Below are 13590 nucleotides of genomic sequence, written 5' to 3'. Positions count from 1 at the left end.
GTAGCAAAATAAGTAACAGACTGGGTTCAAAGTACACCTGCAGTTATAATTAATTCCCTGGCATTGTTTACGATTCCTCGTAGTAACAATTAAATCTCTTTGAAAGATGAGAACGTGAACAGGATGCGAGTGTATGTCATCGTAATCCTTTCGTACTAAATATATTATCAATCATTTATCCATAAAAGCGTTAAAACGAAAACAATAACCGTGAAACTGACAAAGCTGACCACGCAATTTGTGTAAGGACCAGGAAACAACAAATTAAACTAAAGTTGTTTACAAAAATCCGTTACAATAAAAATCTAATTATTTACTCTGTGTAAGATTCACAAGTGTCACAATAGCAACATAATGAACAATAAGTTATACAATGTGCCGAATCGGCAGCCATTCAATTTAATTCCATATCAATATCGGTGCATCGGTCGCGCGTGTGTTATTATTAGTATGGTTTCATCATGTCGAGTAACAGTTCACCGTCGCTACGAGGGCTCCTCTCCAATAACAGGATCACCTTCGGGCTACTTCCAGGACTCGGCATCGTGATAATACTCCGCATGGCCATACATCTCTACAGACCTGACATAGAAGACGCTGAAAATCGTGTCAGAGATCACCCTTTTGAACAACTCTACGATACTTATGACTTCATCATAGTTGGTGGAGGATCTGCTGGATCAGTCTTAGCCAATAGGCTGTCTGAGAACCCAAATTGGAAAGTACTTTTGTTGGAAGCAGGACAAGATGAGAACGTATTATCAGAAGTGCCAGTTTTGTTCCCCGTGCTGCAGACTTCGTCTATTGATTGGCAATTTCTAACTGAACCTAGTGACGCTTACTGTTTGAGTATGGTGGATAGGAAGTGCAAGTGGCCTCGTGGTAAAGTGCTTGGTGGTTCCAGTGTGTTAAATGCTATGCTGTACATAAGGGGAAATAAACGAGACTACGATAACTGGGAACGTATGGGGAATCAAGGATGGGGATATGATAGTGTATTGCCTTACTTTCTAAAAGCGGAAGATATGAGGATCCCTGAACATCAGAACGATCCATACCACAGAACTGGTGGTCCTCTGACAGTTGAATACTTTGCTTACGAACACCCAATTACAAGAGACATTTTGAAAGCTGGAGAACAGTTAGGGTACGAGATCCGCGACGTGAATGGGGAATTCCAAACAGGTTTTACGCGGTCCCAAGCGACAGTGCGTGATGGTCTTCGTTGTAGCACCGCCAAAGCTTATTTACGGCCGTCATCAAAAAGAGAGAATCTCCATGTTAGTGTGCATTCGTTAGTGGAAAAAGTGTTGATAGACGAGCACAATACTGCGTATGGAGTTCAATTTAGGAAACATGGACAAGAACGTATCGTGAAGGCGAGTAAAGAAGTTATATTATCTGCTGGGGCGATACAGTCTCCACAGTTATTGATGCTGTCTGGTATAGGAGACGCGGACCACTTGAAAGACGTTGGAATACACCCTATAGTTAATCTTTTTGGTGTTGGGAAAAATCTTCAAGACCACATTGCTATGGGAGGTCATTCATTTCTGTTTGACAACCCCTACAAGAATGGTACACCTTATTGTTTTAATCTACCTGAGGTTTTGACAGTAGCTAGTCTAGTAGACTTTAGTGTTCATAAGAGTGGTCCGCTGTACAGTATGATGGAGGCTGAAGCGATGGCGTTTGTGAATACTAAGTACCAAGATCCGAGTGAAGATCATCCTGACATACAGCTATTTATAGCTCCAACGGCTGATAACTTGGACGGAGGTTGGTTTGGTAAACGAGCGAATGGATTAACTGATGACACTTACGCGGCACTTTATGAGGACATACTGTATGAGTCTTCATTTTCTATAGTACCTCTGTTGCTGAGACCAAAAAGCCGTGGGTACTTGAAACTAAGAGATGGGAATCCCAACTCACCCCCGCTGATTTACCCCAACTATTTCAGTGACCCACAAGACATCAATGTTTTGGTACGTAGTTTATTATATTTACTAAGTAATGTTGTAAAATACAAACAAATCTTGTATTATCTCCTCGATACACGTTATATAACTACAAATTAAGATAAACACAACATACTTTTTATTATAATTTTGATAAAACATAGTGAAACGTTGAAATGTGATTATAATATTAATGTCATTGGGTCACGGAAGTGAAAAGGTTACAGTAATTATTGTAAAACATCATTATGTTATTGAACACGATTGTAATTACTTCAATATTTTATTGCGATATAAGTAAGCAACGTAGGTTTTGAGAGTTTATCTTATGGGTGAGAAAAAAATTACATAATTACCTATATCATCATTTAGTGTTTAATTTAAATGATAAGGACTAAATAATCTGATAATTACAAATAGTTACTTACTAGTTATCTTGACTGAAAGAAATTGAAAACTAGGGGCATATTATAAAGTTTGAAATATGAAATAATACAAACATCAAACCGTCTAAAACAGTAATCTAGACACACGGCAGTGTGTCCGCCAAGTTCGAGCAAAAAAACCGACACACCGGCCGTGGGTTATATTACACGAACCATTTCGGGCCAAGTTCGACACCTATAACTCAAAATCTATTTTATCTACGCATATGAAATTTCTAGTATCTGTCGAGATCTACTTACTTATCTAAAAAACAAAATTTCATTAATGTACCTATTGTAGGTCTTGAGATATTGACGTCAGAAAATCGCTATTTTTCTGCTCATCAAAAACCTAGACCACTTCCAATGGTCGTATTGACTTGAAATTTGGCATGGAGGTAGGTCTTTAGGTCAAGGTAAAGGAAAAAATCTGAAAATGGCCAAGTGTGAGTCGGTTTTAAAAATAATGAAGGTGTATTCATACCCCTAAGGAACTAAAACAAAAAATTTATCATATCTTCCAATGGTCGTACCGACCTAAAATGGTTACGAAGGTTTGTATTTAGTCAAAGTAAAGTAAAATAAGAAAAAAAGAAAATAAACCTTACAAAAATAAATGAAATCCCACCCAAAACATAAATGTGAAAGGATGCCAAGTTCGATAATATTGGAATGCTTCGCCTATAAAAGAAGTGAGATCTAAATAAGTACCAAGTTCCATACACAGACCTCAGTTAAAAATGATATAACTTGGCAAGTTTTAATAGAAAATTATATACTTGACTCATTGCGTTTAGTAGGTTTATAACAAAGTGTGTGAAAAACTTGCCAACTTGTTATATCATTTTTAACTGAGGTCTGTGTATGGAACTTGGTACTTATTTAGATCTCACTTCTTTTATAGGCGAAGCATTCCAATATTATCGAACTTGGCATCCTTTCACATTTATGTTTTGGGTGGGATCACTTTTTCCAGATCGAAGGCGCTCGAATAGTTCAAGAGATTGTGAATCAACCAGCTTTAAAGGAACTGAATGCTCGACCAAACCCTCGTCGGAACCCTGGGTGTGCTGGCCACGAGCTGATGTCCAAAGAACACTTGGAATGTCAGGCGAGGCATCACTCCCTCACGATATACCATCCAGTTGGCACCTGTGCTATGGGACCAGCTGAAGATCCTGGAGCTGTTGTTGATTCAAGATTAAAGGTAATATTTTGAAGACCATATTACCAAGACTTGATTAGAAAAGGTTTACAATCTCAGTAACCTGTACATTTGCTTATCAGAGACAGAATACTATTATAAGCTACATACAAATGTGTTATTGTTGCGTTTGCTAATTTTTACTTATAACTTTATAGTTACAAGTAAAAATTACAGTTACTATGTTAATGCGTAGTAACTGTATACTGTTTAAATGCGCAGAGGTGTAAAATGGCAATAGACCAACATTGAACATGCTTTTAGATCTACACTAATCGTTCTATGAAGCTAGTTTTAATAAGACGTGAACCAATTGCTATACTCCAGACATTTAAATGAATGTGCCAAATAACTGACCATTAAATTTGTTTCCAGGTATACGGAATCAATAAACTTCGAGTAGTCGACGGCAGTATAATGCCAACAATTGTGAGCGGCAATACCAACGCACCCATCATTATGATAGCGGAGAAAGCAGCTGACATGATCAAAGAAGATTGGAACGAGGTTATCCTACAACCAACACACACTAGTAGACCAGACCCGGCTTACCAGCAAAACATGAAGCCAGGAAATGATGAACCAACAAAGATCCAGCTGAAAACATCGCCAGACTTGTTTAACGAAACAAAAAGTATATTTCCATCCCTTTTTAGCTATCCAGAAAGAAGACGGGAATATGGCATTGGCACCCAAATTGCAACTCAATCTTATACAACTGAAAAGCGTTTATTGCCTGCACTGTCGAAAACATGGCCTCGGAAAATTGCACGTCCTGATTTAAGAACTCGTCCACAGAATCCTCTAAGGAACTATTTGTATGGTCGTCCTAGAGGGAGATTTAATCCATATTATCCGCAAAATATCCCTAATTATGGTGCAAACTACGGATTACCACGTCCTTCACTCCCTTATCCAAGAACAAGTGACCAGCTACACAAGAACTTACGTTCAGAACCGAAATATTTGTATTTTTATGGTGGCGATAAGACTAATTATTATGGGAAGGGAGAAGCCCCAGAAGTAAATGTAGCTGATGAGAGGAAAAAATGCAAGCTATGGCTATATTATAACGGTGAAAAGTATGAAGTAGATTATTGAGTAGTTCTTATATTATTGTCTTCACTTATATAGGGTGTAAGTATTTATTAATAAATTATAAACTTGACATTGTTTTTATTTTTCAAAGTACATTAAATTAACCTACATTAAATTTCATACTGGACTGTCTCATATTTCAACCTGAGTCACTAGTTGAGTTATCGCCCTTGTGACTGCGGAACATGAGCTATGCAGTTCAATTCGCATTGTAAATACTCCTACTACAAAAAACCAGTTTATTATGGTCTCGCTTCGCATGATCTTTCCATAAATGCAACGTTCAGTTTATACTAGTTTTACATAGCTTGTTGAGTAGCCGTGCAGCACCACTATATCTCTATCTATCTATCATATAAATTCATCTGGTCATACAAGTACGTCGGTTAAGGATCTCTGTTGTAAAAATGTCGGTCATAGTATCATCATTATATCACCAGCCACCCTCCATATGGAGCCCAGTAAGGCTAATGCCTGATCCGGAGCTGCGGACAACTTAAAGGGTTACTGGTCTGCCAGGGTTCCAGCTCAAAGCAGGTGTAGGAACGGTATGCTTTTTAGTCAGTAAGAATCTGACAGTCTCTCGCATAGAAATATAAAAAACAGTTCATATATCTATGGTCTCTCGCCTCCCTCGTGCGAGAGAATCCATTAGATGATTTCCCCTTTCAAAAAATACAATCATAGTAAATACCACCGCAATCTTAAAAATATGTAATAAACAATACTATGCGTATATAATTTATGTCGATGTCAATTTTATTATTTTATGGTCAATAAGCTAACTATTATAAAGGTGATGCATAGTAAATCAGTGGGTGATTTATAGCTAGATTACACCGATAATCGATACTTAAAGAGTTCGTAGATACATCACTGAGATATTATATTCTGCTATAAGATTTCTCGACATTCTCAGTCATTGCTTATAAATAGGCTTGATTTTCTTTATATATTTTAAAGGACTGACATGAATGGATAACTCTGTCTCAGTGCGAGGTTCTTGAACTATAGTTTAATATAAAATATACTTAACAATCACTATAGAGGTACATATATATCTATGTATACATAGAAACCTCACTTCTGTTACTGAGTTACTGGCAGATAACGCACACAACCATTGGTCATAGATAATTGTTATTTGACAGGTTCCTTGGGTAGTACACAGCATTTACAACGTAATTGAAATAATGAGAGGATAATCAGTTTCCCAAATATTCCCTTAGAAAAGAAAAACATTACCCACCCAAAACATAAATGTGAAAACCAAGTTCGATAATATTGGAATGCTTCGCCTATAAAAGAAGTGAGATCTAAATAAGTACCAAGTTCCATACACAGACCTCAGTTAAAAATGATATAACAAGTTGGCAAGTTTTCACACACTTTGTTATAAACCTACTAAACGCAATGAGTCAAGTATATAATTTTCTATTAAAACTTGCCAAGTTATATCATTTTTAACTGAGGTCTGTGTATGGAACTTGGTACTTATTTAGATCTCACTTCTTTTATAGGCGAAGCATTCCAATATTATCGAACTTGGCATCTTTTCACATTTATGTTTTGGGTGGGATTTCATTTATTTTTGTAAGGTTTATTTTCTTTTTTTCTTATTTTACTTTACTTTGACTAAATACAAACCTTCGTAACGAATTTTAGGTCGGTACGACCATTGGAAGATATAGATAATTTTTTTGTTTTAGTTCCTTAGGGGTATGAATTTACACCTTCATTATTTTTAAAACCGACTCACACTTGGCCATTTTCAGATTTTTTCCTTTACCTCGACCTAAAGACCTACCTCCATGCCAAATTTCAAGTCAATACGACTATTGGAAGTGGTCTAGGTTTTTGATGAGTGAGTGAGTGAGTCAGTCAGTGAGTGTATAGTAAAAATAGCGATTTTCTGACGTCAATATCTCAAGATCTACAATAGGTACATTAATGAAATTTTGTATTTTAGATAAGTAAGTAGATCTCGATAGATACTAGAAATTTCATATGCGTAGATAAAATAGATTTTGAGTTATAGGTGGGTCGAACTTGGCCCGAAATGGTTCGTGTAATATAACCCACGGCCAGTGTGTCGGTTTTTTTGCTCGAACTTGGCGGACACACTGCCGTGTGTCTAGATATCTCTAAGCACGTACAAGATCGCGGACAACATTGTTGAAGATAAGGGCAGAAAGAGAATTATTGTTATGCAGTCAAATGCAACATTTTCCTTGAATATGTTCAACGACACCAAACCAGACTAGAATAGCAACTGAGTGACAAGACAAGAAGATGCATTTGAGAATATTAACTCAATATATACCTATACTATAGCTAACGAGTTCATTTCCTGGGTCGTGTTAAGTTACTTTAAAGGGATAGAAGTAGGTAATGAGGACGATCAAAGTAAAGACATGAATGATACGAAAAAAGGGTTGATTATAGGATAACGTCTAAGAAGGGAGATTAGAGGGAGAAGAGATATTACACCGAAATGAAGATCATTTCACAAACACAAAAATACACATCACACCGTCTCCTAAAGTTGTAGAAAACAATATCCGTAGAATACACAAAGATTAGATTCTTATGGTTATAGATCCTACCAAATCCATACCGCGACATTCGATAAGTACGCAAGGAAATCCTGACCATGGTCCAAACCTTCCTCTTTCCAATGAAACATGATGAAAATTATTGTTTGAAATAAATAAACTACTTGTATTAACCCGTCGTGTGCACAAAACGTGGCTCCACGCGAGACACAATGTGTTTTCTATTATGTCTTATATACCGGCAAACAAGAGGTTCAACCAGGCCCTGTCATGTTCACGAGACCAAGTAACATACTAATTTGGTCACGAGCGACGCTATCAATCGGAGGGTTAATTACCAAAGATAAGAAAAATTATCAAAAACAATACGACCTCGAAAATACAATAGCGTTAATGTGATCAAAGTGTATCTTGCTCGTCAGCTTTCGTCAGATAGTAGAGTAAGGTTTAATTTCATTTTAACCCGGAATTTTATATTAGGATGCATTCTCAGCATCAAAAATTCCACTTTTCAAAAAATACAATGAGAAACCGTGGTTAGTTTGTAAAAATAATAATTAATAATACATATTTTATCTATTTGTAGATTATGTTACGTACATGATGTATTAAGAGTCCGTCACTCTTCAGACTTAAAAATAAACAATGCAAAAAAAGTAGATAACCAAAGAATTGCATAAAAGTGTGTTTATTATTATAGAATTGGGTAGTTTCCTCAGTCAAAAATAAATTATTTCGACTTTTCAATACAATAACATATTAGATTTAAATAAAATATTGAAAAATAATTTCTATATTTTTATATTTTAAACAGATTTCTATATTTTTCAGAGCTACTTAATGTTCTCGATATTTTCTAGCTAATTTTCTACATTTAAAACTGCTATTTGACGGAAAAATCTTATCATGTCATAACGCACTATTTAATACAAAATTCATTACGTTTTACACGCATTACGAAAAAGTATTGAATTTGACTAATGGAGGAAAAGAAAAATTGCGGAATAGCTGTTGTAAGTAGTTTTCGGGGCTAGAGGAGAAGAAGACGGAGAGAAAAGTTGCAATAGAAGAGTACTTAAAATATAGGAATTAAGAAATCATTATACTAATGGTAAAGCTACGCTAAGAAGGACAAGTCAGGAAAATTAGCTATTTTCAATACAAATTAGGGTACATTATAAGCTTGAATTTTTTTTTCAAAATATAGATATCGTTCCTATGACAATACTTTATGCCGTATCCAGTTTTTTCAGCATTTCGGTGACATATCAGATAGTCTGCACGAGACTTAAAATAGGTACAATGTTTAAAAAAATGTGATAAAAGCTACATAAAAATTCAGAGGTTACAAATTAGTGGCCATTACGATAAATTAGCAATAACATAATTGCAATTATCTCCATGTGACGTATGGTGGGTGCCTAAAATGCTTGGTATTTATATCTGGACCAGTCCCCAAGCAAATCATTCTGCCAGCTCTCTTGGAACTGTCAGCTTCATACACTTCTGTAGTAGGAGCTGAAAACAAGAGGTGAGTTCATTTCAAGAACTTCTTTCAAAAAGTTCATTTTGTTCTTCTCTCTTACTCTTACTGGGAGATCTATTGGACCTTGGTTTAAAATATGCCATAAGGCTGACTCAACTTAATTTAAATATTTCATTTTTTGTTCCCCGGCCTTTGTCTACTGGGGTTAGGACTAAAACTCAGAACACTCCTTTGACAGTTAACAAATATTATCTACTTGTGTGGGAACGATTAAGTCATTATGATTAAAAAGAACATTTTCAACTTAAATTCCCGTTTAGTGCTTTTTTTCTGTATCAATAGCAATCGACATTCATTATCATTACCAAAGAACTTATTACAATATCCGTTGAATGACTAACAATTCCTATTCATCAGGCCAAGATGTCGTGGGCGTGTGACCCGGCGCTGACCGCCAACATCGTGAACAGCTACCAGACAGTCGGTCCGCTGTTCATGCAAACACTGCAGACGTTCTTCGCTGCCCAGTGTGCGCTGGTCGGAGACCACTTGTGGCCCGCTGACGCCATCGACAAGGTTCTTGAAGGTAAATAAATATACATTACAATATATTATAACAGTAACTAGCAAAACCCGGTGAACTCCATTTCACTACCAATGATTTTCCCTGTTTTCCTGCGATTCTCTTGATTTTTTTCAATTTCTTTGCTATATACCTAACGGAGCCGGAAACCTTTCCAACGAATGCTAACCATGGAAATCGGGTCGTGTGTTCTGGAGTTTTAGCGTCAGGAAGGAAAACCCGACTTATTTTTATATTATAGATTACATAATGTAAAGTATTACTGTTATGTTCTCAATCAATAAGTGGATACAATTTAATTATTCGCCAAGGAAGATCAGCACATTAAGCCAAATGTTTTCTTTCCAGACCCCTACTACGACTTCATAGTGGTGGGAGCAGGGTCAGCAGGTTCAACACTCGCCCATCGACTGAGTGAGGTTCCAGAATGGAAGGTTCTACTCGTAGAAGCTGGAGGCAACCCTACCCTGAACACTGAGGTACATAGTTTTTTTACTATCGTACATTTTTTGTGCTGACTATATAGTTATGATAAAAATCCAAACTAGTCCGAATATCTATCGAACATTCGTTCTATTAGTACTACTAGTAGAATAAAATATTGTTTAGTACATACCACGATTATACATCAATATCATTCTTTTACAGATTCCCCACCTGTTCTACAACAATATGCGCAGTCCTCAAGATTGGGCCTACAAGACTCAGCCTCAAGACGGTGCTTGCAGAAGTTACACAGCCAAGGGATGCGCCTGGCCTCGTGGTAAGGCACTCGGTGGCAGCAGCAGTATCAACTTCATGTTCTACGTCAGAGGCAACAGGGCTGACTACGACGAATGGGCAGCCGATGGTAACTACGGATGGAGCTACGATGAAGTCCTACCTTACTTCATTAAGAGTGAGAAATTCACTGGAATTTACAATGAACAGAACAAGAAATACCACAACTGGGAAGGCAACCTCAATGTAGCCGTTGACAAAGAGTCTCACGACTTCGAGCACATGATCATCAACGCCGCTGTCGAACTTGGATTAAAGAACTCATCTGACATCAACGGTGAGAGCCAAATGGGAGTTATGACTTCACAGACTACGACCAAGGATGGAACTAGGTTCAGTACCGCTCGTGCTTTCTTGAACCCAATCAAGGACAGGAAGAACTTCCACGTCATCAAACACGCGCAAGCCACCAAAGTTCTGTTCGTGCCTGGAACCAACATCGTTAGCGGTGTGATGATCCACAAAGACGGAAAGGACATCGTCGTCAACGTTAAGAAAGAGTTGATCCTGTCTGCTGGTGCCATTAACTCGCCACACATCTTGCTGCTGTCTGGTATTGGACCCAGGAAGCACTTGGAAGACATGAAAATCGAAGTCAAGGCTGACTTGCCCGTTGGAGAAAACTTACAGGACCATTTATACGTTCCCACTTTCTACACTAAGCCTGGTGACAAAAACTACTACTCTATCGAAAAGATTGTCAAGAACTTTGCCCAATACGTCTTGGAAGGTACTGGACCTTTGATCAACACTAGCCCCAACCGTGTCATCAGTTTCATCAACACCACTGACCCAGAATCAACTGCCTCGGACATGCAGTTCCACTACTTCGTGCTGCCTCCTGGTGTGTACAACGTGCTTGACATTTTCCAGAAGCACGGATTGAACGACGAAGCATACACTAAGTTCAAGAAAATGAACGAAGACAAATACACGTTGGTGATTTACAACACCTTGTTGAAGCCTAAATCTGCTGGTAAGATTCTATTGGCCAGCAAGAATCCATTCGAGGCTCCTCTGTTGTTTGCTGACTATTACAAGGACCCCGAAGATATGGCCACCGTCATCAGGGCGATGAAACAGCACTCTCTGAGATTGGGCGAAACCAAGGCTTTGAAGGAGGCTGGATTCAAACTTGACTGGTTGGACATTGACGCTTGCAAGAAGTTCGACAAGAGCAGCGACGACTACTTGGACTGCATCTCTAGGGAGCTGACCTGGTCCTTGTACCACCCGACCAGTACCGCTAAGATGGGACCTGACGGTGATGAGACCTCAGTCGTTGACCCCGAGCTGAGAGTACGCAAAGTGAAGGGATTGAGAGTGGTGGACGCGAGTATCATGCCCTCTGTTATAAGAGGCAACACCAACGCGCCCTCCATCATGATCGGTGAGAAGGGAGCTGACATGATCAAGAAGTTCTGGTTGAACAAACGCACCGAACTGTGAAACAATACCATTCAGTAAAAAGTACGTTTAAATTAGTTGCTCGTTATTCCCTGCAATAACAACGTTCTCAATTAAATTAACTTCGTTATAATTGTTTGTTAAGTAATTTTAAGAAATAAAATGTTACGGTTTCAATAACTACAGTCATTTTCATTTCTGATATTATTATATTTATACCAGTTCCTGCTACATACATTGATCATATAAGCCACTATTCAAAGTGGTAATATAAGATTTCAATAGATATGAAAAGTAATTCAAGATATTTGCCCCCATAGTCACTTTACACAACCTTCACAATTTGTAAACTAATGTTCTCACTAGAAAACTTCGATCAACTATTGAACTACGTAGTCTATCGAAGCTAACAAATAACTATAAAGTGGTCTCACATTTTTTTGTCAAAATATTTTAAATTAACGAATAGATGAACAGACACACTGAAAGTATCAAATGAAATGGGTGTCATATGAAATTGTATATTTGTACGCACCCATGACACAGGACAAAATCGTAGTGTGGGACAAAGTATTTAAATAAAAAAAATTAAAACACAAAAAAAAAGTTTTTTTTAAACGTCTACCTGTATAATAATATACCTATTTAATTATGTGAGAACAATGTAGTTTAAAAGATAATTAAATAAAAAATTATCTTACGTTGTGGTACGTAAGATTCTCACGAAGTAAACTTCGATCATCGACTTATAACTAGGCCAGATTTATAAGTAAGATGACTTTATAATAAGTCCCTAATTAAGTAAACATCAATCTCAAAATTACTGGACCACTGATTGACGGCAACTTTTTGTTAGTAGTTAGTAAAGTTTCAATGTTAGTGATGGTTTTATAATTTATTTTAATAATGAAACAGTCGTTTTTAGGGTTCCGTAGTTTGTCATTACGACAAGACCACGCCTTTTATTTTGAGACTAAGTACCTAACAATCATATTTAGCTAGTTATTTTATCTATAGAGGGATTAGTTGGAGACTTCTACTTATTATTGAGAAGTTTATATTCGAATAATCAAAGATGGAGGGATTAATTGGATCTGTCAGGTTTTAAGGATTGGGTATCTTTATAACCTGACAAACCCAATGGGTAATTTATCTAATTTGACAGTTCTGACGTCACAATATGGCGCCTTGACGTATTATTTTTAATAAACACAAACCATTGATCAGCTTAGCTCTCATAGTTTGCAGTATAAACAACGCAGTATTCTAACATAGTATTATTTCCTACTATAGTTTTATTGTTTACAAATCTATTAATAATACATGTTTGTAAGCGGGTGAAGAAGTTCAATGGAACGCCCTTATTGAAATTATTGTTAACGCAAGAGGGTAAATCGGTTGACTTACGTAATTTTCGTTCAAAAAGTATGTTGTTTTCTAGTCGACTTTGGATGAGTAATATTACGTCATTAAAGGATTATTATATTTTACTATTTATACACACTAAGTAATACCTATTTGTGTTCAGTATATAAATACACTATAGACTAGCAAACCCCGGCGAACTCGGTTTCGCCACCAATGATTATTCCTGGTTTCTTGTTTTCCTGATTTTTTTGCTACACTTTTTTTGGTTCCTGAGATCTTTCCAACGAATGCAAAACCGTGAAAATTGGTTCGTGTGTTCTGGAGTTATAGCGTCAAGAAGGAAAACCCGACTTATTTTTATATTACAGATAAACTATAAGCTCATAAACGTAGTTAAACATTAAATATGTTATAAATATCTAAACGTAATTAAACTCATCCCAGTGCCTAAAACAATTACATAGCAAAATAACACAAAGCAAAAAAAACAACATAGAAAATATCAGGCGAAAAAATAAATAGGAAAGAAATTAAAAACAGAAGCATACTTAACGTCAAGTTTGTTAATGATAAGATACAACAGAGTCAGAGCACGTGGCCATATTTGTTTAAATATATCAGTAGTAGTTACTGTATATACAAGTACTTATATACACGGTGTAACAAAAAGGGGGTATACATATTAAGTGCACGGTTTCTAGACAACATAACAAACCTTACGGG

At 36.8% G+C, this 13590-nt stretch overlaps 3 protein-coding genes across 4 annotated transcripts in view; 2 read left to right on the top strand and 1 right to left on the bottom strand.

Moving 5' to 3' along the window:
• The window catches only part of LOC118274661 (flotillin-2), a 287597-nt gene that overhangs the window by 76296 nt on the left and 197711 nt on the right, over positions 1-13590 (bottom strand). The window lies entirely within an intron of this gene.
• Positions 380-4707, top strand: LOC118274647 (glucose dehydrogenase [FAD, quinone]-like). The gene is made up of 3 exons (XM_035592286.2): positions 380-1988; positions 3363-3593; positions 3966-4707. The coding sequence occupies exons 1-3, from the start codon at positions 462-464 to the stop codon at positions 4689-4691; spliced, it is 2484 nt and encodes an 827-aa protein (XP_035448179.2). The 5' UTR covers positions 380-461; the 3' UTR covers positions 4692-4707.
• Positions 8614-11679, top strand: LOC118274655 (glucose dehydrogenase [FAD, quinone]-like). The gene is made up of 4 exons (XM_035592296.2): positions 8614-8774; positions 9147-9315; positions 9661-9791; positions 9961-11679. The coding sequence occupies exons 2-4, from the start codon at positions 9153-9155 to the stop codon at positions 11539-11541; spliced, it is 1875 nt and encodes a 624-aa protein (XP_035448189.1). The 5' UTR covers positions 8614-8774; positions 9147-9152; the 3' UTR covers positions 11542-11679.

The sequence above is a fragment of the Spodoptera frugiperda genome, chromosome 11 (assembly GCF_023101765.2).
Source record: "Spodoptera frugiperda isolate SF20-4 chromosome 11, AGI-APGP_CSIRO_Sfru_2.0, whole genome shotgun sequence".
NCBI classification, from domain to species: Eukaryota; Metazoa; Arthropoda; class Insecta; order Lepidoptera; family Noctuidae; genus Spodoptera; species Spodoptera frugiperda.
This window is presented reverse-complemented; position numbering and strand designations above follow the sequence as displayed.

Excerpts from the sequence above, each read along its gene's own strand:
- LOC118274647 (XM_035592286.2), top strand. The coding sequence starts at position 462 with ATGTCGAGTAACAGTTCACCGTCGCTACGAGGGCTCCTCTCCAATAAC. Across the intron at positions 1,989-3,362 it reads CACAAGACATCAATGTTTTG|ATCGAAGGCGCTCGAATAGT; the intron begins GTACGTAGTTTA and ends CACTTTTTCCAG. Across the intron at positions 3,594-3,965 it reads TTGTTGATTCAAGATTAAAG|GTATACGGAATCAATAAACT; the intron begins GTAATATTTTGA and ends ATTTGTTTCCAG.
- LOC118274655 (XM_035592296.2), top strand. The coding sequence starts at position 9,153 with ATGTCGTGGGCGTGTGACCCGGCGCTGACCGCCAACATCGTGAACAGC. Across the intron at positions 9,316-9,660 it reads CATCGACAAGGTTCTTGAAG|ACCCCTACTACGACTTCATA; the intron begins GTAAATAAATAT and ends TTTTCTTTCCAG. Across the intron at positions 9,792-9,960 it reads ACCCTACCCTGAACACTGAG|ATTCCCCACCTGTTCTACAA; the intron begins GTACATAGTTTT and ends ATTCTTTTACAG.